General features: G+C 44.7%; 1 protein-coding gene across 2 annotated transcripts; it reads right to left on the reverse strand.

Annotated features, from left to right (window-relative positions):
- Positions 1-99: 99 nt before the first annotated feature.
- Positions 100-27,989, reverse strand: FBXO21 (F-box protein 21). 2 transcript variants are annotated; one of them, XM_073676370.1, is made up of 12 exons: positions 27,664-27,989; positions 25,580-25,715; positions 23,564-23,661; positions 20,009-20,130; positions 10,740-10,886; positions 10,263-10,399; positions 9,346-9,482; positions 8,967-9,143; positions 6,515-6,647; positions 4,438-4,622; positions 3,605-3,762; positions 100-3,272 (listed from the first exon to the last, which is right to left on the reverse strand). In XM_073676370.1, the coding sequence occupies exons 1-12, from the start codon at positions 27,924-27,926 to the stop codon at positions 3,088-3,090; spliced, it is 1,878 nt and encodes a 625-aa protein (XP_073532471.1). In that variant the 5' UTR covers positions 27,927-27,989; the 3' UTR covers positions 100-3,087. The 2 variants fall into 2 exon arrangements, with proteins under 2 accessions (XP_073532471.1, XP_073532472.1); XM_073676371.1 differs by having other exon boundaries at positions 27,653-27,825.

The following is a 27,989-nucleotide window of genomic DNA, read 5'->3' on the forward strand; positions in this document are numbered from 1 at the left end:
AGTGTGGGGGATCCTCCTCTGTTGACCTTAAAACGCTCTATTATGTGGCCTGGTCTTTCAAGGTGTATCTAGATCAACCATTGGAGCCAGATAAGTAGCCTTTTATAAAAATTGCCTGATTCTCCTTATCCACGGTTCATCAGGATTAGTTAAACGCGTTGAGTCTATGGATGGGTTGATTAGGTTATTTTTGGCATGATAATTGTGCAATCTGAGCAGATATGAATATTATGCTTTGCTTTGAAATCTAAATGACTGGGGGTTAAAATTAGTCTCCTAGAATGAGCTAAGTGAATCTTTTTGCTGCTATTTTGAACTGAAGCTGCGGCTACTTTTCTACATTAAGTGAATCTGAGCTGCTGATATATATTTCTCTACCTCATATTTGCACTTTCTAAACCCTATGTTCTGTATTTGTTTGTCACCATAGGGTGAGGAGGGCGAGTTGTCGGTGAGTGGGGTCGCCATTGCGCAGATTATAGGGTGCCAACCTCCACAGCAAGGTGGGATCAGATACTACCGGAATATATATATATATATATACACACACACACACACACACACACACACACGTTTCTCTGCACTGAACTGATAATGTGGTTTGTTGTTTTTAGATTTACATCATTGTATTTTAAAAGGTATATATTAAAAGTTACATTTTAAAATTGACAAGTACAAATTAGTCCTCTGAGTTTATGATTACACCTTCTCTTTTCATTTCATAGAAGTGTGTGTTGCGGCAAATAGCCAATGACCCCAGAGAAGAAAGTCTCGTAACAGCCAATATCTCCGTAACGGTGGCCATGTAGGATATGTCTGATACTAAGGACTTTCTGTTCATGTACTGACTATGAAGAACTTTAAGACTGACTTTCAGGAGCCTGTCAAATGCAAAATAAGGATATGTTCCTGCTGTTGCAACCAGAGGTTAGAAGACGTCTATATGTAAGTGGATTTATGGAATATACATGGTCTTGTACAATTCTTATTATAGGAAAACCCACTCCCCCCAACAATACACATATTAGGTTACTGTTCAGAAAACAGCATCCATACATGGAGTGATAAATAGCTGTGTTCCATGCTTAGCCCATCTGTACTTGAATATCACTTTCACATAGTGCAGAATTGATTACCATTTTTAAACATTTTCAGATTTACATTAGTGACTTTTCTTTAAAATAGGTCTTGAAAGGGAACCTGTCAGCAGGTTTTTGGTGTGTAATCTGAAGACAGCAGGAGATGGGGGTTAAAGCACAGATTTCAACAATGCCTCTGATACCAAGCTCAGTGGTTTTGTTTGCTTGCAATGATTGTTTTAGCACCAGGAGCTTATCATTGCTGAGACACAGCAGTGTCTTGCTCAGGCAAGCATGCTAGTCCGACATGCCCCCTCCTGTGACAGGCAGCTCACTGTCTATGGACTTTGTACATCGAGAGCCTGGTGGGGTGGGGTTAGCTTCCTCAGCTCTGCTTCATTCTAAATCTAAAAACTCTGATTGTGTCAGAATGGCTGCACCCAGTAATCTAAGTGATACATAGTTGGATTCAGCTTCTCTTTACCTACATCAGGCTACTCTCAGATGAGGTAGCAAAAAACCTGCTGACCGATTCCCTTTAATATCTGTTTGGTGCCTGCCAATCATCTGTTTGAATGGGTCGCAGCGCTCTGCGAATGCTGCAGCCTCTTTGTTACTCAATTTTTCTGTATGTGGTCTACACAGTACTGACAGTGCTAGGTATAGAAGCATGAGCCAATTAACTTCAATGAATCACTAAAATATACAGCAGAGCTACTACATTGTAAGGGAACACAACTAAAGTGCTGCAGCCTCTCCTGCTCCATTAAGAAAGTTCTGTTGTCTCTTCAAACAGCTGATAAATGGGGATGATGAGAGTCTCACTCATACCGATTGGATATCAGCCTATCCTAAGATTCTGAAACTGGAATGCCCCTTGAACCAAACTCTAGTGGTCAAGCCAAAGACAGAAAGTTTAATTTAAATATTATACTGCCCTGCACCATTTCTGAATTCTGAGGTTTCAAAACATTTTACAGTGAGCCTGCTGGCAGAAAAAGGTGGCTACAGGCTACTGTAAGAGGAGGCTGATGCCACTGTCCATTATTAAGCTATATTAGACAGTCTCATTTAATCTGATTTATAAAAACTTACACTGACAAACACACTAACCTGTGGGCTCCTGGTTGCTTTTTATAGATCACAGATGTACAAAAGAAATAAGGTTTCATATAGTTGAGAATATGAGTTAGATAGGAGCAAGAGCCATGCTAGAAATGTATCTGCCCACAAAACTAGGAAATGTACTATACCTCAAAAGTAATGGAGAAAAGGAAAGAAACTGTCCCTGTTATACATTTCTAAAAAAAATAATAGCAGCAAATAAATAAGCCTTGTGGTTACTACATCAGTAATAAAAATATACAACACGGCTGATGAACATATGGAACGATTACATGAGCTTAGTGGTAGACAGGAAAAATGAAGTAAAATAGTAATGGGTAATTACATATACAGCTCATGAGCTCCATACTGGCTGGATGAAGATTGAGAAGATTCCCTGGTAGTAACACGAGAACCAAGTTCTGCTATAACAGCAGAGTTCTCAAATAATGTGTAGTGCAATAAGATGCATATGTTCACTCAGCTTTCCCATAGATGTATAGAGGTAATCTGATAAAAATGATATTTTCTGTGGCTTGTCTTGCACTAAGTACCTTATGCTATAAGTAATGAATGTATATAGTAATGGTTATGATGGAGAACATACATGACTATTCAGCATGCTATGTAAAATATGTGTATGAAGGTTCTCTATACTCACAAACCTTGAGTTCTAGGTCATATTTCTATGCTGTGAGCAGAAGCTAAAGACCTGGATATGAACGTTATAAAATCTATTGTCATAACTTACCCTATGTAACAGTGTTCGATTATTCTGGACTCTGAAATTAAAAGGGTTAACGCTTGCATGTGCATTCAGTAAATAAAATAACTATAAATTAAAAAAAAAAAAAAAAAAAAAAAAAAAAAAGGTGGAAAAAAAAAAAAGTCTCCAAAATCCAACTCATGGCTCCAGTTGCGGGGCGTCGGGCTGTTTAGGTAAACTCTGCGCAGTGAAGTCAGTGTCCTCAGGGTATTGAAGCTGTAGTTCCTTATTTGATACATAGTGATCTCCTGAAAAGTCAGAGAAGTAATGGCTGATATCAGGGTGCTGAATCGGTCCTGGCTCTGGATGTGGTTCAAGATTTTCTGTAGAGGAGAACACAATACAGAAGATTCGAAAATCACAAGTATTGGTACATGTACGATTTATACAATATGAAATATTAAGGGTACAAGGCTGAGACATTGCATATTAAATGTATATGACACTAAAGAGTTGTAATAATTACTAAGCAGTATAGAAGGAACAAAAGTTCTGAAAATTAGCTAAAACGACATATTAAACCAGGTAAACCTACCATTAAAGTCTGCATTCACTAACAGACTCGTCACAAGCAGACACGATGACCAAGGCTGATGCAAGTTTTCTACTTCACCCTACTATATGCTGTCACCCTATATGCCTGGTCACCACTCACCCTGTGCAACATAACTGCAAGATCCATCTTCAAGCAGGATGCTGTAAAATGGCTGGTTTGCTCCTTGAGGGAGCTGGTGGACACTCAAATTTTCAATCCAGTCTGGTGGCATCATGCACACAGGATCCCAGCCAAAGATCACACCACTATAGCCATACCTATATGTCAGATTGGGAATACAAAACAAAGAACAAAGCCTCAGTGAATTATGAGCACAACACTGTCCATGATTTTTATCTGATATCCTTTACCTTCTTGTACAATCTGCCAACACAAACAGAAAAGTGAGTGAATGTAATGGAAAACTCCATATAGTGCATCAGGATATGGATATGCAGTATTGATTTTGCCTTACAAAAAATAATCTAAAATATTGACCAAAATACTGCTGTGTGAACTGGCCTTTTTAAAGGAGCTAGACTGGAAAATTGAATACTTCTTTTACCCCATCTGAACTACAAAATATTGTTATTTAAACATATATCTTTGCCTTTTATATGTAACAATGACTTAAAAGATACATTGAAAGTTATTGACCACGTGTGAGATCCTATAGTTCTATCTCATATAACCTACAAATCTCTGATTATCAGTGTTTTCCCATGTTATTTTACGTCCAATGCGATATTAAAATAAAAAAAAAAAATCCTACTGCATATCTCCAAACTTCGTAATGTTTGTTATCAGTTTTTATAACATATAATACAAAAGTTGTATTTTTTTTTTAAATACAAAGAGTTAAACATACAAAAGTAATATCCAATATTTTTTTTTTTATTTATTAGTTGCATGCTTGGGCTAGCAATTAACATTACATTACAATGGCTTCCTACCTTTTGTGCTTTACGAGAAGTCCTACAGAATAGCACACTTCCTTCTCACTGGATCGGAGCTTCACATGTGGCCCGCTGTCCTCTTTTCGTCTCTCTATATGCTCCAAGGTATGCTGGACCAGATATGCTACAGCACCATGCTGTGAAGGATCCAACGCTTGAATATTCTGCAGAATATCTAGTACCTGAAAAGTGAAAGCATAACATCAAAATGGCAATGAAATGTTACACCTGGAAACTCCCTCCCTCTAAACTGCATTCATTTCCTTTATAATCAAATGTTTTAATTACCATGGTGCAAGGATCATCCTTCTGATGATCTTTGTCCATAATTCTTCATCAATTCAGTGTCAGATGACATTGTAAACCTTTACCTTGGGTAGGCAAGTTAGCGCTGCAGTTCTTAAAGGGAATATCTTTCTAATAGATTACATTATACAGCGAGTACGGAAAGTATTCAGACCCCTTTAAATTTTTCACTCTTCGTTTCATTGCAGCCATTTGGTAAATTCTAAAAAGTTTATTTTTTTTCTCATCAAAGTACACTCTGCACCCCATCTTGACTGAAAAAAAAAGCAGAAATGTAGAAATTTTTGCAAATTTATTAAAAAAGAAAAACTGAAATATCACATGGTCATAAGTATTCAGACCCTTTGCTCAGTATTGAGTAGAAGCACCTTTTGAGCTAGTACAGCCATGAGTCTTCTTGGGAATGATGCAACAAGTTTTTCACACCTGGATTTGGGGATCCTCTGCCATTCTTCCTTGCAGATCCTCTCCAGTTCCATCAGGTTGGATGGTGAATGTTGGTGGACAGCCATTTTCAGGTCTCTCCTGAGATGCTCAATGGGGTTTAGGTCAGGGCTCTGGCTGGGCCAGTCAAGAATGGTCACAGAGTTGTTCTGAAGCCACTCCTTTGTTATTTTAGAAGTGTGCTTAGGGTCATTGTCTTGTTGGAAGGTGAACCTTCGGCCAAGTCTGAGGTCCAGAGCACCCTGGAAGAGGTTTTCATCCAGGATCTCTGTACTTGGCCGCATTCATGTTTCCTTCAATTGCAACCAGTCGTCCTGTCCCTGCAGCTGAAAAACACCCCCATAGCATGATGCTGCCACCACCATGTTTCATTGTTGGGATTGTATTGGGCAGGTGATGAGCAGTGCCTGGTTTTCTCCACACATACCGCTTAGATTATCTCATCAGACCAGACTTATTTCTCATAGTCTGGGAGTCCTTCATGTGTTTTTGAGCAAACTCTATGCTGGCTTTCATATGTCTTGCACTGAGGAGAGGCTTCCGTCGGGCCACTCTGCCATAAAGGCCCAACTGGTGGAGGGCTGCAGTGATAGTGGACTTTGTGGAACTTTCTCCCATCTCCCTACTGCATCTCTGGAGCTCAGCCACAGTGATCTTGGGGTCTTCTTTACCTCTCACCAAGGCTCTTCTCCAACGATTGCTCAGTTTAGCTGGACGGCCAGGTCTAGGAAGACGTCTGGTGGTCCCTAACTTCTTTCATTTAAGGATTATGGAGGCCACTGTGCTCTTAGGAACTCTGAGTACTGCAGAAATTATTTTGTAACCTTGGCCAGATCTGTGCCTTGCCAAAATTCTGTCTCTGAGCTCTTTGGCAGTTCCTTTGAGCTCATGATTCTCATTTGGTCTGACATGCACTGGGTGTGAGGTCTTATATAGACAGGTGTGTGCCTTTCCAAATCAAGTCCTATCAGTTTAATTAAACACAGCTGGACTCCAATGAAGGAGTAGAACCATCTCAAGGAGGATCACAAGGAAATGGACAGCATGTGACTTAAATATGAGTGTCTGAGCAAAGGGTCTGAATACTTATGACCATGTGATATTTCAGTTTTTCTTTTTTAATAAATTTGCAAACATTTCTATATTTCTGTCTTTTTCCAGTCAAGATGGGGTGCAGAGTGTACTTTAATGGGAACAAAAAACATACTTTTTAGAATTTACCAAATGGCTGCAATGAAACAAAGAGTGAAAAATGTAGAGGGGTCTGAATACTTTCCGTACCCACGTATGGATTAAAAAAAGTTATAAGACTGGACAGCTCTACCTTTTCAGGCCAAATCCCCAAATGGAAGTATAATCTTGCTTGTAGCAGTAGGTGCTGCACACTGTCTGGATACATGGCCAAGTAGAGATCCAGGGACACTCTCAGCAGCATAAAGCTGCGATCTTTGCTTTCCCTAAAAGATATAATATGTAAATTAGGATGTGAATGTACAGTCTCTGGTCTCCACTATTCAAGCTGTACATGACGAGCTCTAAATGCGCTAACTTATCACAAGGACACATGGAATTGCGATTCCTTGCCATTTGGAAAGCCTCTTTAAAAACTATGATTGATTTCATCTGGAGTAGGCTACGTTAATTTCTGTTGTACAAAAAAAAAACATTAGCCTTATTTTATATGTGTGGCAAAAGGGTGGCTTTTTTTTTTTTTCTTTAAACCCCTTCATGACATATGACGTACATTTACATCATATGTCGTGTCCCTGCCTTTGATGTGGGGGGGCCTGCATCTTTCCTGGCAGATGATGGCTGATTTAATCAGCCATCAATCTGCCTTTAAAAGCCACAAGTGGAGGAGTTAACCTGTTAAACGCCGTTTTCAATCTCTGACAGCGGCATTTAACACGCACCTGCAGGGGAACACGTCGTTCCATGTGCCCATCTGCGCGTCCCTGACGTTATCATGGGGTACAGATGGGCTGCCATAACAGCTGGGAGTCTGCTAAAGACCTCCATGCTGGTCATGATGAATCTCCTATGAAAGGCCGGCGTTCATAGGAGATTGTGATTTTAGCTATACATAGCAGTGTTAATGCACTGCTATGTAAAGCACAGGCGATCAGATGATCGCAGCTTCAAATCCCCTAAGGGGACTATTAAATACAGTAAAAAGTTAAATATAAAAAAAAAACAAACAAAAAAAAAACACAAAAGTGCAAACCCCCCCATTTTGCCCCATGAGCTGCTTCAAGCTTCTGCAGTGCCCAGTTGTAAACACAGAATGTAGTTATATGTTGGAGGTCCATGCCGTGTGTAGAAGCAGCTGCCAAGTACTGCAGAACTACTCCTATTCAAAAAAGGAGCACCCTGAGCTGATCAGTGAGTGTCCGATGTCAGACCACACCGATCTAAGGATAGGTCATCAATATCATATACCCGGAAAATCATTATAAGCTTGTGACCTTTTAATTTTTTTTTTTTATCTGTCTGAACCTGTACTCTACATGCCTTATTGTGGAATGTTTTCTAGTGCAAACCAGAAAGTAAGTACCTGGTTCAGCTAAGAGGGTTGTCTACCTTCTTTTAGAAATGGGACAATGATGGTCCAGAAGCACACATACACATACACATACACACACACCTCCTGGACCTCCACCATTCCTCTACTAGTCTCCTTGCTTTTTTTTTTCCAGCAGGATTGCTGCATTGATTGGCTGCAGACTTGTATTCTATGCAAGCTGGAAGAGAGAGCTAGGAGGTTCTAATACGAAACCTCACTGCTGTAGTCAATAAGTAGCCACTGATTGGCTTCAGATCTCGTGTATCCTTGTGTGGAAGAAACATGATGATTGTAGGAATCTGGTAGTGGAGTATCTGTTTTCTTTAGGACCATCATGGACCCATTTGTAACATAAAATACAAAAATAAAACAGTAGACAACCCCTTTAAAAGGGAATATGTAATAAAAAAATGACCTATTGTTTAACTCAGGTTTCTGTGCTACATGTATTGTTTATACTTTTCAGCATTTTTTTTCCATCATATCACAAATCAGTATTAAAAACAAAACAAGTAATGTTGCAGTTTTCACACAGGCCACTGGAGCCATTTTAGAATCATACTTCCTGTCCTTTCAGGAAGAGTTTTCAGCAGACTCCTGATCATCAGAGGCAGAATTAAAATGACAAGTAACACCTCTATACACAACTGATAACACAGGCCCCATTATTTATAAACAGCTGATGTCATAGATTACCCTGCTCCCCCTCCGGTCACATTGACCTCTGCAAACGTTCATTAGATGCTTCAATACAAAAGATAGGATGACTCGGACCCTATTGATGCAAATGTTCATGAAGATTTCCTGAAATAACAGAAGGTACGAGTCTAGAATTGCCCCAGAAGCCGGTATGAAAATTGCAAGATTTTTTTTAATTGTGATGTTAGAAAAAAAAAAAAAACATTTAAAACACAAAACCTGATTTAAACTATAGGTCATTTTTGATTAAACATTTCCTTTTATTTTTATTGCTGCTGGCGTGCTGCACTATATAGCAATATTTGTTTGGGATGGCGATATACTACTTCCACCCCATCCAGACCTATGTACATGTAATGTAACAGCAGCGGATGAAACACCACTGTGCTGCCATAAGAAGTACAGTGGGATTCTGCTAACTAGCAGTATGGAAAAAAGCTCTGCATTGTACAGATGAGTGTACCATAAAGACGAATATCTTTATAGGTTGCCGTGCACTTATCTATGTTCTTACCTCTTCCCTAGGTTGAGAAGGTTCCCCACCATCCGCTGCAGAACTTCTTTAGTGCTGACGGCTGCATAGAATTCCTCTGTAACATGCCGCCCAATCATGTATTCACATTCCTTTGCAGTAAGACTTTTCCCATAACCGAATGCATCAACATACACGTAATCTGTGATGTCTGAAGCTCTGAGAAAATGAAACAAAGATTGGAACGGTCAGGTTATTGGTTATCCAAAATAAATCTGAAAAGACAAAAATTATGAAGCATGCTTTATTTTATTTTTTCTTTGCTCTCTATTAATACAGTAAAGAAAATATGTACAAATAAATCAGAGTATAAGATATCTTGTGTCCTGGTTCTGACTCATCCAAGACAGTAATTGCTTACCCATGGGCACCTTGGCACCAGCGGAGCATGAAGTGATGAGGAAAATTTACCGGCTCCAAACGCACTCCCAAATGTTCAGCCAGAGTAAGATATAACACAGAAAGACTGATAGGAATGCCTGTCCTAGTGATCAGAACCTAGAAAACAAATAGGACAGAGAGGCTGAGAGAACAGAAGGTTAGATACATTACACAGGCCAAAGTAGTTACGAATTTACATTCCTTTACAACACAGCAGATATGGTTCAGAAAACTCATATCTGAAGTATAGGGGAGTAAAGGGAATATTAGCAATGTACACCTCATCCTACCATGAAAAGCGCTATCCTAATATTATTTTACCCCTCTTAAAAGTTTCACAGGTTTATTGTGTTTACGTTCACTAGCATTGTATTGGATTGTGTGAAAATCCGCTGCTTATGTACCATCGCGCAAGCTCAACTCCTGAGCCCGCTCCATACATGCGGAAGTTTCTAGTCGACACTCGGGGTGATAATGGTGCTCAGTGGTAGGATGGATACATGGCATCAATATAGGAAAAAACATGGCACTCCTTACTTGCCGTGAAGAAAATTAGACTTCAATTTCAACACTTTACAAGATGCCCCTGTCCAAAAGTCTGACTAGAGCAAACAGACATCATAACCGGCTGTCCCCCATGATAAAAGTTCCCTCTTTGGGTGCGCAGAGTTATGAGAATTAATACTATGTAAAACTACATGTCCGCTGCATGTCTGGGAGAACCACTGGAGGTGAAATACTTATAATAGGAACCTATATTTTTTTAGATTAATGACAATTAGTGTAGAAAAAATTGTAAGGCGATATAAAAAATGCATTAGTCTAAAGAAAAACAAACTAAATATTACAGAACAAGAGAATGAATAATTAGTGGTGCAAAGCTACTCACAATCTTACCTGATGCATATATGAATTCAGGGGGTTATAAAAATCAGCCACATTGCCTTTAAATTTCATCTCAGTAAAGAGCACATGATTCAAAGCATCCAGAGCCTGTCCTTGTAAGTCAAGATCCTCAATGTGGGAGGATTCACCTGTGATAACAGTAATGCAAAGTTACAAGCACAATTACACATAAAAAGCGCTAGTGCATGGCTTATAAGGCTCCTCACATCGGCATGTCACTCTCCACAAGGAGAAACGTTACCCTTAGATCCCATGGTAAAGAATACGAGCAAAACAGTCAAAGAAGGTGGAAAACTAGGAGGAATGACTACATAATTAAGACCTCTTCATTTACAAGGCAATCCAATGTTTCCCAACACTTCCCACATCAGAAGGGCTTTTACAAACAAGAACATTTTCAATGGAAATTGTAACCGGGTACAATTTCTAAGTACTTTGTGTTACTGGGAAATCGATAATCCTACAAACCTGACTGCTGGGACACACTTGGATGTCTGCTGTTTTTTGCGCTCAGGTATACTTTCACCCTTCTTGAAATACTTTCAATTTCTGCTTGAATATTTTCAATGCTGACATCGTCTAGAGGATTACAATACTGGTCGATAAGAACTGCCCCTAGAAGAAGGCAAAACACAGGAGCTTAGGCATATCTAGTATACCTACAGTGATATGAAGACAGGCACACACATAGGCCCAGATTCATATAGACTGGCTTTGTCTGCCAGTCTTAACCCCTTACCAATATCTGCAGCACATGTACAGCGCACGGCAATAGCGGGTGTATGGAGAGGGCTCACAGGGTGAACCTGCCTCTAATAGCCATAGGTGGAGCGAGTTCAGTCCACGACTGTTAATCTGTTAAATTCCACTGTCAAATTCTGACAGCGGCATTAACAGACCGCCGTCATGGAGGCGCATCATTCTATCACAGGACGCCGATGGGTTGCCATGACAGTCGGGGTTCTTTTGACGACCTCCCTTGAAATTCAGCCTGTCGCTGGGCTTCAAAGGGGACCGTGAATTTTACTATATGCAGCAATATTGTGGAATTTCTGTATCTAGCACAAGCGATCAGAAGATCACAGATGCAAGTCCTCTAATTAACCCCTTCATGACCGGAGCAATTTCCATTTTTGCATTTTCGTTTTTTGCTCCTCTTCTTCCATGAGCCAGAACTTTTTTATTTTTTATTCAATATGGCCATATGAAGGCTTATTTTTTGCAGGACGAGTTGTACTTTTAAAAGCCATCACTGGTTTTACTGTATCGTGTACTGGAAAACAGGAAAAAAATTCCAAGTGCGGTGAAATTGCCCCAAAAAAATGCAATTCCACATTTTTTTTTTTTTTACCACGTTCACTGAATGCTAAAACTGACCTGCCATTATTATTCTCCAGGTCATTACTAGTTCGTAGACTCCAAACATGTATAGGTTCTTTTTTATTTAAGTGGTGAAAAAAAAAACCCCAAAGTTTGCTAAAAAAAAAAAAATAAATAAAAAAGTGGCGTCATTTTCCGAGACCCGTAGCGTCTCCATTTTTCGTGATCTCGGGCCGGGTGAGGGCTTATTTTTTGCGCGCCAAGCTGACGTTTTTATTGATACCATTTTGGGATAAATCCAATATTTTGATCACCCGTTATTGCATTTTACTGCAATGTTGCGGCGACCAAAAAAAACGATACCAAATGTGTATGTGTTTTTTTTTTTTTTTTTATTATTATTTTATTTTGAACGGGGCAAAAAGGGAGGTGATTTAAACTTTTATATTTTTTTAAAAAACATTTATTTATTTATACTTTCTGCATGCTTCATAGGAGACTAGAAGCTGCAGTTTTCTGATTGCTTCTACTGCATACAGGCGACGAGCAGATCGCCTGTATGCAGGAGAAATGCTCCTGTGTTATGAGTGCTGACCACTAGGTGGCGCTCATGGCAATCTTTTCATGACAACCACAGGGGTCTGCTGCAGACCCCGGGTTTCCATGCCCACCCATCAGTGACCCGCGATCACGTGACGAGGTCACTGATGGACGGGGCTAAGGTCGCGCTTCTGGCGCGGTGCTGTTAAATGCCGCTGTCAAAGATGGACAGCGGCACTTAACTGGTTAACAGCCGTGGGTGGATCGCAATTCCACCCGCGGCTGTTACAGGCACATGTCAGCAGTAAGAATCAGCTGACATGTGCCCGGTTCAGTGCGGGCTCACCCCCGGAGTCCCCGCTGAACTGGCCTTTCCGACGCGGTGCGTACTATTACTGACCACGTTGGAAAGGGGTTAACCTGATCGGTAAACACCGCAAACAGAAAAAAAACAAAAATGCAAAACTGGGTTTTTTTGGTTGCCATAATTCAGCAAAAAAAAAGAGATCAAAATTTCATACCCATCTCAAAATGGTATCAATAAAAACATTGTCTTAGCCTATCAAAAAATAAGCCCTCATACAGCGACCGAAAAACAAAAAAGTGTTTTACGAGTCTCAGAAAAATGCAACACAATCAAATAAAAAAAATTTTCCACCACTAAACTAAAAACCCTGGACAAGTTTGGCATTGTCGTAATCGTACTGATGAGGAGGATCATACTGCCACGTAATTTTTACCACACAATGTACACCGTAAAAGAGGGATTTTGGGGTACTCAACGTAAAATCTCTTTCTTGGAGCCTTCATTGGGGGACGCAGGACCATGGGTGTATGCTGCTGTCGCTAGGAGGTTGACACTATGCAAAAAAAGGAAAATGGCTCCTCCTCCGCAGTATGCACCCGCCTACAGGCACCAAGCTCACCAGTTAGTGGCTAGAGCAGTAGGAGAAGCACAATAAAAACCACCTATGTAATGCCCAACGGGGCACAACCGTAAAAAAACTAAATGAGATGCCCAACAGGGCCAACAGGACATAGGTCCAAACACAGGGAGGGTGCTGTGTCCCCCAATGAAGGCTCCAAGAAAGAGATTTTACGGTGAGTACCCAAAAATCCCTATTTCTTTATCGCTTCATTGGGGGACACAGGACCATGGGACGTCCCAAAGCAGTCCCTTGGGTGGGAGAATAGAAGATAGTCACAGACTAGGTCAGACTTCGGCAACTGCCGCCTGCAGGACCTTCCGTCCAAGACTGGCATCAGCCGAAGAATAAGTGTGGACCTTGTAAAACCTTGAAAAGGTGTGAAGAGAAGACCACGTTGCGGCCTTGCAGATTTGAGAGGCCGAAGCCTGATGGCGAACCGCCCAAGAGGCCCCCACCGCCCTGGTGGAGTGAGCCCTTACTCCGGGAGGGGAGGTTTGCCCGAGATGCGATGTGCCTCCAAGATGGTCGAACGTATCCAATGGGCGATGGTTGACTTGGAAGCAGGGAGACCCTTGCGATGCCCCTCAGGGATGACAAAAAGGGCATCCGAGCGCCGAAGGGAGGCCGTTCTGGAAAGGTACACGCGTAGAGCTCTGACCAGGTCCAGTTTGTGCAGAGACTTCTCCCGTGGATGCACTGGAGCAGGGCAAAAGGAAGGCAAAACGATGTCCTCATTAATGTGAAAAGCGGAAACCACTTTTGGCAAAAAGGAAGGCACTAGCCTGAGCACTACCTTGTCTTGATGGAATACCAGAAAAGGCGACCGATAAGAGAGGGCTGCGAGTTCTGCGACCCTTCTAATAGAGGTAACAGCCACCAGAAAAGCCACCTTCCAGGAAAGGAGAGAGGCTGGAATGTCCTGAATGGGTTCAAAAGGAGGCTGTTGTAGGACGCTTAGGACCATATTAAGGTCCCATGGTTCCACTGGAGGGCGATAGGGGGGCGCCAGGTGGGCCACCCCTTGTAGAAAGGTCCTGACCTGAGGACGGCTAGCTAAGTTACGTTGGAATAGAATGGACAAGGCTGAAACTTGGCCCTTGAGAGTGCTGAGAGATAGTCCCGCCTCTAGGCCAGACTGAAGAAAAGCCAAAATGACTGGTAAAGAAAAGGACATAGGAGTCAGTTGATCTTGTTCGCAGTGACGAAAAAAAGGCTCTCCAAGTTCTGTGGTATATGCGCGAGGTAGCGGGTTTTCTGGCGTTAATTAGGGTCTGAATGACATTGTCAGTAAAGCAAGCCGTCTTCAACACTGCGGCCTCAACGGCCATACCATTAAATTCAGAGAACGAGAACTCTGATGAAGAATAGGACCCTGAGAGAGGAGGTCCGGACGGTCTGGTAGTCTCCAGGGGGAGTCGACAAGCAGATTTACCAGATCTGCATACCAGACGCGTCTGGGCCAATCTGGGGCTACTAGGAGAACTGGTACTCCCTCTGTCTTGACCTTTTTGATGACTCGAGGGATCAAAGGTAGAGGTGGAAAGAGATAGGGCAGTTGGAACTGTGACCATGATATGACTAGCGTGTCCTGAGCTATTGCTAGTGGATCGCAGGACCGAGCTACAAAGGACCTTGTGGTTTAACCGGGACGCCATGAGGTCGAAGTCCGGCGTGCCCCACCGCAAGCAGATTTGGTGAAACACCTCGGGATGGAGAGACCATTCTCCTGAGGTGAGGCCCTGCCGACTGAGGAAGTAGGCCGCCCAATTGTCGACCCCTGGAATGTGGACTGCTGAGATTGCTGGGACCGTTTTCTCGGCCCAAAGGAGCACTCTTGCCACCTCTTTTAAAACGGGCTAGCTGCGCGTTCCTCCCTGATGGGAGGCATTGTCCGATTGTACCCGGACTGGGGACCCTGCCAGGATCTTCTGCCAGTGAAGCAACGCCAGGTAAATCGCCCTTATCTCCAGAATGTTGATGGGAAGGGAGACTTCACCGGCCCTGGACCGTGTGTGGTAGGAAAACTGCCCCCCAACCGATGAGACTGGCATCGGTTGTGACCACCTGCCAGCGAAGCGGAAGGAATGATCTCCCGGGTCTGAAGGAAGAAGGGCGGGACCACCAGGTTAGCGACCGTCTTACTTGACGAGGTAACTTGATGCGTCGATCTAGAGAGGACGGATTCTTGTCCCAAGCTGCGAGAAGGGCTAGTTGAAGAGACCGGAAGAGACCGGGTATGGAACTGGGCAAACGGAACTGCCTCCATGGCCGCTACCATCTTTCCCAGGACACTCATGCATAGGCGAAGGGAGTGTGGACCTGGGTCGGAGAGGATGTGGATTGCTTGTCGTAGGGAGTTTATCTTTTCCCTCGGAAGGAGGACCCGGGCACGGGTCGTGTCGAACTGCATCCCTAGGAAGGTTAGGCATTGGCATGGGACCAGGGAGGATTTGTCTGTGTTGATCAGCCAGTCTAACCGGGAGAGAGTGTTCAAGGTGATCTGGAGGCTGTGGAGACAGTCCTTGAACGTGGGGCCTTTGATTAACAGGTCGTCGAGGTAGGGGATGATTACAATTCCCCTTGTTCGAAGAATGGCCATAACTGTCGCCATCACCTTCGTGAAAACCCTCGGGGCTGTGGCGAGGCCGAAGGGGAGGGCAGTGAACTGGTAATGCGCGTTCTTGAAGGAGAAGCGTAGGAACTTCTGATGTGACGCGCAGATTGGGATGTGAAGGTATGCATCCTGAATGTCCACTGAACATAGATATTCCCCGGCCTCCATCGAGGCGATTACCGACCTGAGGGACTCCATCCTGAACTGTCGGATGCGTACATGTCGATTTAGCTGTTTGAGGTCCAGAATCGGACGTAGTGAGCCGTCCTCTTTTGGGACGACGAAGAGATTTGAGTAAAATCCGGAAAACCTTTCCTGAACGGGAATCGGGACTATGACTCCTGAGCGCAGAAGAGAGGTGATGGCTTGGAGGAAACCGGGAAGCAGAGATGGTTGTGGGGGGCGGGACCTGAGAAAGCGTGATCGTGGGCTGGAATCGAACTCGATTTTGTAGCCGGAAGTCACAATTTCTTTTACCCAGACATCTTGTATTGCCGGGAGCCAAGAATATGTGAACAGAAGGAGACGGCCGCCCACCCTGGGAGAAGTCCCAGGTGGGAGTGACCCGTCATGTTGAGGAAAACATGTTGGATCGTGATTGTGATCCAGAGGACTTGGAGGAGCGACTCTTTGGGCGCCAGTTAGGCGTGGGCCTAAAGGAAGGTCTACAACTGTCCCGCTGTGCTGGAGTACGGTCCTGTTGAGAGGAGGGGTTCGGTTGAGCGAACTGACGAAAGGACCGGAATTGAAGGGGGCGTCTCCTAGGAAAAGGGTGTTTGGGTCTGGACTGGGGAAGAGAGGTGCTCTTACCCCCAGTAGCATCGGAGATTATCTGATCTAGCTTGGATCCAAACAGCCTAGAACCTTGAAAAGGAAGATTAGTTCGAGATCTTTTGGAAGCCGGGTCGGCGTTCCAGGCTTTAAGCCAAAGAATTCTACGTAAGGCAACGAGATTATTGGAAACCCAGGCTGAGCATGCAGCGGAGTCGAGGGACGCCGTAAGTAGATATTTTCCGGCATGGCCGATCTGATCAGCTAAGTCGGCCAGATCGTCCGGGGAGGCGCCTGCTAGGATGCCCTGTCTGAGCTGTTTGGCCCATGCGGACACCGCTTTTGATACCCAAGTTGAGGCGAAGGAAGGGCAGAGGGAGGTGCCCGCAGCCTCAAAGGCTGACTTGGTAAGGGCCTCAACCTGTCTATCCGTGGTATCCTTAAGGGAGGAACCATCCGGAAGAGACAGTACCGTCTTGGCAGAAAAGCAAGAGAGGGGAGGATCCACAGATGGTTAAAGGGGTATAGGATGGTTAACTGTTTCTTTCCTGTAAAGCGATTTTCTGGATGCTCCCACTGCTTTTGAAAAACGCTGTCAAATTCTGGATGGTTAGAAAAAGTGCGTGCAGGACGCTTAATCTTTTTGAAGGAAACTGAGTAATCCCGGGAAGGGCTCTCGTCTTCTGTAACATGCAGAGTCTGATTGACAGCCGCTATAAGGCTGTTTATCATGTCCTGGACCTTGGAATACTGGTCTGAGTCAGAACCAGAGTCTGAATCTGAAGCAGAGTTAGATCCCTGGGCGACCTCCGGGGAAGAGGTGTGAGACGCAGGGAGCATCTTGGAGTCTGGAGAGCTGGAGGATGAGCTTGCGTGGGTCCGTTTCTGAGAACGTGCCGTCAGTCTGCCCCTGTGAGGAGGGGGCAGGGGTGCCTGCGAATCGTCTGTGGGGACGTTCGGAGTGCTGGTGGCCGTGGACAGCATAGGCAAACGTTCTGGCAAGCGTTCTAAGACCTGCACCAGAGATCGAGAAACCTTGGTGAGGTCAGAGACAGACTGTAACATAGCAACAGCCCACTCCGGAGGGGAGGGGGTTACCACGTCCTGAGATGCGGGGGGATCTTGGGGTGCCAGCATTGCATGAGGTTTGCAGGTCGAGCAGAAGGCAGTAGTGAGTCCCGCGGGCCACTTAGTACCGCAAAGAGTACAGGCGTAGTATGTGACAATGTGACAGGGACGAACTGAGGGCTCCCTGGGTTTGGGCATATGTGCCTGACCAGGGATACTGCAGAGGGGAGCGCTGTGAGCAGGGGGGGGGGTCGGTGTCAGGACAGAGCCTACCCAATCCTGTAGAGAAGCGGTCCCGTGTCCCCTGAAGGCTCCGAAGGTGAGGCTGGAGCGGGTCAATAGGTGCCGACGGAGCGGGGAGCTGCGTGCGGCAGAGAGATGGCGTCGGTGCAGAGGACGCAGAGTTGATGACGGAGTGTGACGAGGCTCCGATAGGTAGATGGGAAGGGGGGCGGGCTTGAGAGGCCTGCCGTGATAGGTCCGCAGAAGGCACGAGGGAATGACGGAAGCGTCACTATGCTCCTCGGCCCTGGTTGGTCAAAAATGAGGGGGTGTATAGCCGTCGAGCGGGACCGCCCACCGGACACGCCCCCCCCCCCCCCCCCCCCGACGGAGAAAAGCGCGGCAGATGTGCCACGCATTATGAAGGAGAAGGAGGAAGTGGGCCAGGGAAGCGCTGTTAAGCGCCATGTTTGGTGAGAGGGGGAGGGGTGAGAGAGGCAGGTAACGCCGGGGGAGTGGGACCTGCAGCTAGAAGGCAGGGAAGTACCTCTCTTAGCGGGTCCGGGAACCGTTCCTTCCTTTCTCCTTCTGAGGATGGTCTCAGAATGCCTTCCTGGATAGGGGGGTGATCCTGGCTTTTCCTCCTTCCCGCATTGTCCGGTCATGGACAGTGCAGGAGACGGTGTCAACCCCAGAAAACTGGGGGAAAGTCACCCGCAGGGACCACAGTCTCCCTCCCAGGCCGCTCCGAGGAGCGGGCTGGGGTGGGGAACAGGCTAGGACTGGCCACCGAGATCACCCTGAGGTGACAGGGGATAAGTCCTGCCCAGCGGGTCCGAGAGTGGGCGATGTGAGGGTAGCCACATTGCTCTCTCGGTCGCTAGTGGGTTAACAGGGGACGCAATGTGCCCTGTTAGCCTGAAGAGCTGTATCTGAAAAAGAAAAAAGAAAGGTTAATAAACACAACAGAGTTGGATCTGTAAAGATCCAGGTCTACCTCCTACAGACACTAAGCTTAAACTGGTGAGCTTGGTGCCTGTAGGCGGGTGCATACTGCGGAGGAGGAGCTATTTTCCTTTTTTTGCATAGTGTCAACCTCCTAGCGACAGCAGCATACACCCATGGTCCTGTGTCCCCCAATGAAGCGATAAAGAAAGCAATTTCCCCCAAAAAATTAACAATGTCAGAATTGTGATTTTTTTTTTATTCGCAATTCCACAGTACTCTATGGGTGAAATGAATGAGTCATTCAAAAGTACAACTTGTCCATTACAAAACAAGCCCTCCTATGTCTATGTGAAAAGAAAAACATCACTGAAAGAGAAAAGGCAGCCATACTTGCAACACCATGTCCAGACACAAATGCACATATACATGAGGATGCATACCTCATGTATTATATACATCTTTTTTGCACGTTTTTTTTTTTGCACAGGCCTGTGGGTGCACATATGGTATTGGTAGCCTGCCTAATGTAATAGGAGGGGCGTTGGCAATAGGCTGTTATACGAACAGAGGTGCATCTCACGTTAGGTGTGAATGACACCCTATGCAAGCCTGTGTGCAATTAGCTGCCACCCCATGGATGTTTGGTGGGTCAGTAAGTGGCTATTTTCAGTATTTTGCACCTGTGCTGCCCTCAACTTTATCATGGGGGACCTGCTGCATCCTGTTTGTGAATTTGTGTCTGGACTTGGTATTGCAAGTATGGCTGCTTTTTCTCTTTCAGTGATGTTTTTATTGTTTTTTAGTCCTTTTTTCAGCGAATTGTCACTTAGGTCTATGTGGACAGAAAAAAAAAAACAGTTATGGTTCTTGGATGAAGGGAAGGAAAAATGGAAATTGGCCATGTCAGGAAGGGGTTAATGAAGGGAGCACTGAAGGTACACTTGTTAATTAATTTAGTGCATCTTGCAACTGCTGTGCGCCTCCATCAGAAAATACTACTGACAGCGCCTGGCGGATGTTCCTGCTGTAATTTACACCACTTTAGTTCCATACATTATGAGGAGTTTGCAGGGCAGGCTTCATCACACCCCTTCCAAGTTCCCCTACTGGAGTAAAAATGTCAAAAGACTAAAAACTTCAGAGATGCGCAAACACTAGAAATTTGAACAAAACTTCTTGATGAATCGGGGCCATAATGTATAATTTGACATGTATTTTCAAGAGTTTTTAGATTGTGATTCACTCTGACACTTTTACTAAAATTAGTGAGGCCTAGCGTCTATAGAAAAGTACATGTATGGCACAAAGAATACTCCATGACAAACCTTCCATGATGTCTTGCTGCTCCACAGGTCTCTGGAGAAAGCGCTTTAATTTGCATATGGTAGCCTCTTGGCGCATAAAATAAAGGATTTTCTTTGCACAATACTTTTGGGTCAAACATTTCCTAAAAGACAGAAATATATTTCTGGATGTAAAATACAGGAAATCTTACATCTATCAGCAGTAAATCTGGACCGTGCAACATTGGTGAGTTCACTTACACTGCTAAAAAAAATAGACATTCGGGTAATAATGTGCCACTGAAAATGGCCACGTAAGAGCAGAGGAGGCAAAGGAGACAGAGCGGGAGCCCTGACTGGTGGACACTGGATCTATTCCTCCAATAAAGGTCCTTACAAAATAAATAACAGATCAATGTGAGGAGCTCTAGCTATGAGCAATGATGATGTTGCAATTAGTCAGGGCTCTGTTTCCAGCCCATACTCGCCTACAAATATTATTTTCGGTGGCAGAGAACATGTCATGTGTACATGTGTAAGGATATCATGATCTCAAACAAATTAGATCAATTTAGTATTCACATACAAGGCCTATTATTGTAAAAGTGCAATCTTCATCCCAATTATCATGTGTCATTAACTTGTCTTTCTGAACTACTGATGAAATTGAAGGGAACCTGTCACCAAGTTATCCCAATATAAAATACTGCCACCAGCCTTATCAACTTTTTCACAGTATTTTAAGAAGATGTATACAAGTCCCCAACCCCCTCTGCATAGCCCCAAAATGCCTTTCATTATCCACCCATACAGTGCGGTCTGGTCCAATCTGCGTCTCTGGTCGCAATGGCATTCCACCTGCCCAGCTTCACCATCCTACATCATCCACAGAGTCTCCCAATCATGCTGCGCAGGCGTACTTTACCATGTCCTCAGCAGGGTAGAGCATAGTTCAATAAGAAAGGTCAGAGGGCGCCAATAACCTAGAAGCAAAGCCGGTGCATGGGCAGTACAGTACTTTGCTCTGCCAAAGCATGCTTGTGTAGGAGTGCGTTTGGGGGACACTGCGTGAGTGATATAAGACGCGTCATTCACATGAAGTGGGGCAGGAGGATGGCGGCATTTGCAACCAGAGACACCCATTGTACCGGACCATGCTGTATGGGGGCATTGTAAAAGGTATTTTTGGGGCTATGCAGAGGGTGATGGGGACACATATACATCTTCCTAGAATACTGTGAAAGTGGTAGAGATGGTGGCCACAGTTTATACTGGGTAACCCTGGTGACAGGTTTCCTTTAAAGTGGTTATCCACTACCCTGACTCCGTTACTGTTTTTTCCCACTAATGCCTAAGGATAATACTCCTGAAGATCTCCATATAACATGAACATTTTCAGGAAAGGTGTTTCCTATGCCCTGGCATCAACTCTGCTTTCACAGCCACCACTTGCTCTCCAGAATCCCCAGCTCCTTTCTGACTACATTTCCCATCATTCCTTGTGCAAGCCAGCAGAGATACATACAGACAGCAGGGACAGCTTTGGAGGGAGAGCTGTCCACAGCAGCATGCACAGGTGCAGGAGCAGTGAGAGCTCTGCTGAATGGAGCTCCGCCCACCCAGCCCCGCCCACTCATCAGATTCCAGACTCCAGGAAGCTAGTAGATTCTCAGCCAGAGATCACGGCCCCGGGGGAGGAGCTCAGGTTACAGCAGGATTTAAGAAATCAAGGCATTTACAAGAGAGCTTATCGACAGCAGGTAATCTCTCTTATTTAATAAATCAATTGTACACATGAAAATAAGCAACTTTATAATATATCTTATCAGAGAAATTAGCTTGCTTCACCCTTCTGTACGATCTTTATTTTCAATTTAGGGGTAAAAATCTGTATTCAGCGAAGACAGATTTTCACATTACTGAGATAGGGAGGTGACAGTCGGCATTTAAAATTTTATGGAGGGATGGGGGCGGGGGGGGGGGGGGAGCTACAGCCTGACACAGACATTCTGCTGCAAGTTCTACTGAAATAATAATTACAGTTCTCCATAGAATGTTATACGCACCAACTGCCATCTCCTATCTCAGCAATGGGAAGGTCTGTGTTCACTGAAGACAGATTTTACCCATGAACTGAGAATAAAAGAGCCGTTTAGGAGGAGAAAGAAGAGGATTTCTCTAATAAGATTTACTACACGGTTTCTTATTTTCATATAGACTAATGATTTATGAGAAAAAAATACAATGACGATTACTTTTTATAAAAGGTCTTTTCCAAGAAAAAAAGGTTTAAAATAACAAACAGAGCTTTCCTCTCCCATTACTGCGCCAGCACTACCCCCAGTATTTGCTGACAGGCTATAGCAGTAACTTCATAACTACAGCACATAACCGCTGCAACCAATCACTGCACTCCGAGAGCTTGTGCTGACTACCTTGGCAGACTGTTACACACAGTAGGTGATTGACTAACAGAAACAGAAGCCAGTCAGATGCAGACATGATGACAGCACAGCAGTTATCTGTGTGGAGCCTGTGTGCAGCAGGAGGTCCTGTATGTGTCAGAGCAGGGAGCAGCAGTCTTCTCTAACTATAGATGGGTTCATTTTGACACCAGCCTAGTGGGTGTAACTTTAGATCATTTTTTCACACCAGGATTGGCAAAGTCGCCACTGGCGCCCAGTGCTCTTCACAGATGAAAGCAGGTTCACACTGAGCATATGTGATAGACGTGACAGAGTCTGGAGACGCCGTGGAGAGCGATCTGCTGCCTGCAACATCCTTCAGCATGACAGGTTTGGCAGTGGGTCAGTAATGGTGTGGGGTGGCATTTCTTTGGAGGACCGCATGGCCCTCCATGTGCTCGCCAGAGGTAGCCTGACTGCCATTAGGTACCGAGATGAGATCCTCAGACCCCTTGTGAGACCATATGCTGGTGCGGTTAGCCCTGGATTCCTCCTAATGCAGGATAATGCCAGACCTCATGTGACTGGAGTGTGTCAGCAGTTCCTGCAAGATGAAGGCATTGACGTTATGGACTGGCCCGTCCGTTCCCCAGACCTGAATCCGATTGAGCACATCTGGGACATGTCTCGCTCCATCCACCAACGTCACGTTGCACCACAGACTGTCCAGGAGTTGGCAGATGCTTTAGTCCAGGTCTGGGAGGAGAACCCACAGGAGACCATCCGCAACCTCATCAGGAGCATGCCCAGGCATTGTAGAGAGGTCATACAGGCAAATGGAGGCCACACACAATACTGAGCCTCATTTTGACTTGTTTTAAGGACATTACATCAAAGTTGGATCAGCCTTTAGTGTGTTTTTCCACTATAATTTCGGGGGTGACTCCAAATCCAGGCCTCCATTGGTTAATAAATTTGATTTCCATTGATGATTTTTGTGTGATTTTGTTGTCAGCACATTCAGCTTTGTACAGAACAAAGTATTCAATGAGAATATGTCATTCATTCAGATCTAGGATGTGTTATTTGAGTGTTCCCTTTATTTTTTTGAGCAGTGTATATGCCAAGCAATATAAGAAAAAAACAAACCAAAAAAAACCTTCTAAATATGGCACAAATATTTCAGTCTTACCCATTCTCAGCTTTGAGGATTGACAACAGCTCATCCTCAATGAAATGTACGGGGTAACCCGATGTGTCGAGGTCATTAAAGCCTTCACACGGCATACGCTAAATAAAGAGAAGACACAAGTACACCTAGTATAAGCCACGGTTTATTATTTCCCTCTTCTTACAGATTTCTGTTATTTTCAACTTTTTTTTCCCATAAAATCAATAGAACAAGCAAATATAAGAAACATTGTGGTATATCACATCACAGAAATGTACTCCTTTCACCATTTATGATTCATTTCTTTGCCACCCCATCTGAGAGTAGCATAATGTAGAGACAGACTGATTCCTGAAGTATGTCACTTACTGGACTGCTTAGTGAAGTTTTGATAAAATCACTAATTTATCAGCAGGAGGTTATCACTAGAGGACTAGTAAGCCTGCTGCCGGGTAGTAAACCATATTCATGAGCTCTGTATAACCCCGCCCCCTCCACTGATTGACAGCTTTCTGACTATGTACAGTGTATACAGAAAGCAGCCAATCAGTGGTGTGGGTGAGGTTATACAGTGCTCAGCATTCAGAGAACGGCTAGATCTGCAGCAGATAAACAGTAGTTTTACCAAAATGACAGCAAACAGCTCAGTTAGTGACAAATCACTGGACTCTGCCTCCCACATCATGCTGCTCTCAGGTGAAAGTAGCAAAATCCTGGTGACAGGTTCCCTTTAAAGCTAAAGCAGGTTTACTGTCAAAATTATTATTTTTTTTAATCTATTGACTCTTAAAGTACCAGTTAAAAACGGATGAAACTCGAACGGTAAAGTGCAAGGTATGTCTTCTGTGATTCATCTGTTTTAGATGGATCCCCATAGACTTTAAAGGGGCTATCTACTATTAGGACAACCCCTTCTTAATCTAAAATGTTTGGTGCTGATAAAAAAAAAGCTTATACTCCCCTCCCGTGCCGGTACCGTTCCAGCGTTGTCAGCACTCGCTCTCCCCGGGGCTCTCGTGCGGTTATTATGACACGTGAGCAATTAGCGCTGGTGTCACCATCTTCACCTTTGGACAAATCTAACATCAAAAGGAAGGCTGTGGCTGGTCTCTCACTTCCTCTTGATGTTCGATTTGTCCAAAGACGGGGAGAGTGGCACCAGCGCTAATTGGGCGCCGGGCTCATGTGCAGTTCCCAGTTCTTTCCCTTCATAATCCTTTCCTCCTTCCTCACATCACTTTCCTCCCTCCCTTCTATTAGTATAAATGATATTGTTTTGTATTGTTGTGTATTGCATTATAAAAACTTCAATAAAAAATTCAATTGATAACAACCGCATGAGAGCGAGTGCCTACAACGCTGGAACGGCGCCACCAGGGGAAGCTTTTTTATTTTAATCGGCGCCAAACATTTAAATCAAGAAGGGGTTGTCCAAATAACGGACAATTTCTTTAACGGCAGAGTTGGAATCACAAAATTGGATCAGAATAGGAGATGCTCTTAGACTCATGGACTGAACACATGGATCTGGTTTTAAAACTGATGTGTGTATCGATCAATAAAACTATAGGTCAATGTTCTGTCCGAGAAAAAAAGACAGAGAGCACATGGACCTGTCACATGGATATGTGAATGTAAGCTAAGAGAGAATCCTGCAGAGAGAAGAACTTATGAAAGCACAGGATACCAGTCACATAATTGCCCGATATAGTGTTATTCCTCATCTAACCACAGGACAGCTTAGTCACTTGAAAGTACCCTTCAAAGTAATAGTGTATATATGATTGTTTTATAGGGATTTGTTTCTTTATAAAAGGTGAAACAACTATGTAGCTGATAGACTGAGAAGAAGGCTATTGCCACTCTCCCAACTGTTTAGCAGTGGTTGTCTAGCATAGAAGGTAGGGTTATGGTCAATTACTGGAACAAGAACGCTACAAAAACAAGCAGATGCCAAGAAAAGATTTACTTATTAAATAGATGCATATAAAATAACTGTATTAATCAGGATTATGTGAATGCTGTAAAGTCACATACATGTTCAACGATGAGCGCTTTCGAGAATGCGGCCACTATTCGATGTGCCTCTATGCCAGCCCTGTGTCTGGTCTTGTACTCTTCCAGCCAGTCCAGATTGTCCAAATGGCTGTAATATTTCATAATAGACGGCCATCTGAATTATAAGAGAAATACTGTTAGATATGTATCCTGAGAGTCTCCAAAGAAACGTACATGTCACAGCCAGGGCGGAAGCTACAAATAAGAGCAGATGCTATGGCTGTTGAATAGTTTGGAGATGTTGGATCCTTATTATTTTATTAATGGTGCTGACCACTATAGGACAATCCCTTATTAATAGGCTAAGGTGAAAAAAGCAAAGTGTTCTCAGCTTTGCACACCCCACCATCAAGATCTGGTGGGGGTGTCACATGATCGATGCAGGCCCCGCTAGATGCTGATGCTAGGAGACAGCAGGGGCCGCAGTGCTGAGTATAGAGGAGCTGTGCGGTCCAGGAGGTGTTGTGATTTTTTATTTCCATATGCTTGAGCACATTATTACATTAAAGATTAAACACAAAAACATTTTAATGAATAAATGTATAAAATGTGATGTTCCTCTCAGGGCTGTGAAGTCAGTGTCCATTTTGGTGGAGTCAGGGAAATTGAGGAGTCAGTGGTTTGGTTTAAGACTCCACAGTCCTTGTTCCTCTGTTATTTCTGCTGGAAATGTATGAATGAGGATAGGACCACACAGTGGCAGTTTGCCAATTGGGGTTTGTGTAGTTTCAACACGTGTGGTCTCACCGTAAATCACTGTTACAGGAGGAGCAGCACAAGAGGTAGCCGCCACAGCATTGATACTAGAGCTTACAGGAGGAGCAGCACTGATACTAGAGCTTACAGGAGGAGCAGCACTGATACTAGAGCTTACAGGAGGAGCAGCACTGATACTAGAGCTTACAGGAGGAGCAGCAAGAGAAGTAGCCAGCACAGCACTGATACTAGAGCTTACAGGAGGAGCAGCACTGATACTAGAGCTTACAGGAGGAGCAGCACTGATACTAGAGCTTACAGGAGGAGCAGCAAGAGACGTAGCCAGCACAGCACTGATACTAGAGCTTACAGGAGGAGCCACACTGATACTAGAGCTTACAGGAGGAGCAGCACTGATACTAGAGCTTACAGGAGGAGCAGCAAGAGAAGTAGCCAGCACAGCACTGATACTAGCGCTTACAGGAGGGGCAGCACTGATACTAGCGCTTACAGGAGGAGCAGCAAGAGAAGTAGCCAGCACAGCACTGATACTAGCGCTTACAGGAGGAGCAGCACTGATACTAGCGCTTACAGGAAGAGCAGCACTGATACTAGCGCTTACAGGAGGAGCAGCACTGATACTAGCGCTTACAGGAGGAGCAGCACTGATACTAGCGCTTACAGGAGGGGCAGCACTGATACTAGCGCTTACAGGAGGGGCAGCACTGATACTAGCGCTTACAGGAGGGGCAGCACTGATACTAGCGCTTACAGGAGGGGCAGCACTGATACTAGCGCTTACAGGAGGAGCAGCACTGATACTAGCGCTTACAGGAGGAGCAGCACTGATACTAGCGCTTACAGGAGGAGCAGCACTGATACTAGCGCTTACAGGAGGGGCAGCACTGATACTAGCGCTTACAGGAGGGGCAGCACTGATACTAGCGCTTACAGGAGGGGCAGCACTGATACTAGCGCTTACAGGAGGGGCAGCACTGATACTAGCGCTTACAGGATGGGCAGCACTGGTACTAGCGCTTACAGGAGGGACAGCACTGGTACTAGCGCTTACAGGAGGGGCAGCACTGATACTAGCGCTTACAGGAGGGGCAGCACTGATACTAGCGCTTACAGGAGGGGCAGCACTGATACTAGCGCTTACAGGAGGGGCAGCACTGATACTAGCGCTTACAGGAGGGGCAGCACTGATACTAGCGCTTACAGGAGGGGCAGCACTGATACTAGCGCTTACAGGAGGGTCAGCAGGAGAAGCAGCCAGCACAGCACTGATATTGGGGGTATCACCTGCCACAACCATGGATAAGCGCAGTGCCCTCCAAACCGCATCATACTGACCTATCACTCACCGGGCACACAGCTGCCTCCTCCATACTTTGCCCCGAGCAGCACACACGTCTCTCAGCCGCCGGCAGGTACAGGTGACACTGACGATGTCCTTGCAGCCGAGATCCCCGCAGCACAGGACGAGCTCCAGGACTTCCCCGGGCAGAGACAGGAGCCCCCGGCACTGCTGCAGGATCCGGCGCTCATCACTGGGAGAATCCCCGCTGTCCGCGGCACCATCCTCCTCACTGTCCGTTCTTCCGTCACCTGACAGGGAAGCCGCCATATCGTGTTTACATGGGTGACGTGGTATTACCGCGCCAAGGGGTGTCGCACCGTGATGACATAT

The sequence above is a fragment of the Phyllobates terribilis genome, unplaced genomic scaffold (assembly GCF_046119375.1).
Source record: "Phyllobates terribilis strain yellow unplaced genomic scaffold, ASM4611937v1 Scaffold_1__5_contigs__length_1240528914, whole genome shotgun sequence".
NCBI classification, from domain to species: domain Eukaryota; kingdom Metazoa; phylum Chordata; class Amphibia; order Anura; family Dendrobatidae; genus Phyllobates; species Phyllobates terribilis.

What these genes read in the sequence shown, in the direction of transcription:
- FBXO21 (XM_073676370.1), bottom strand. Translation starts at nt 27,926, where the DNA reads ATGGCGGCTTCCCTGTCAGGTGACGGAAGAACGGACAGTGAGGAGGAT. An exon ending in AGGAGGCAGCTGTGTGCCCG is followed by an intron (nt 25,716 to 27,663) that starts GTGAGTGATAGG and finishes CTTATAATTCAG; the next exon opens with ATGGCCGTCTATTATGAAAT. An exon ending in AAGCGCTCATCGTTGAACAT is followed by an intron (nt 23,662 to 25,579) that starts GTATGTGACTTT and finishes CTCTTTATTTAG; the next exon opens with CGTATGCCGTGTGAAGGCTT.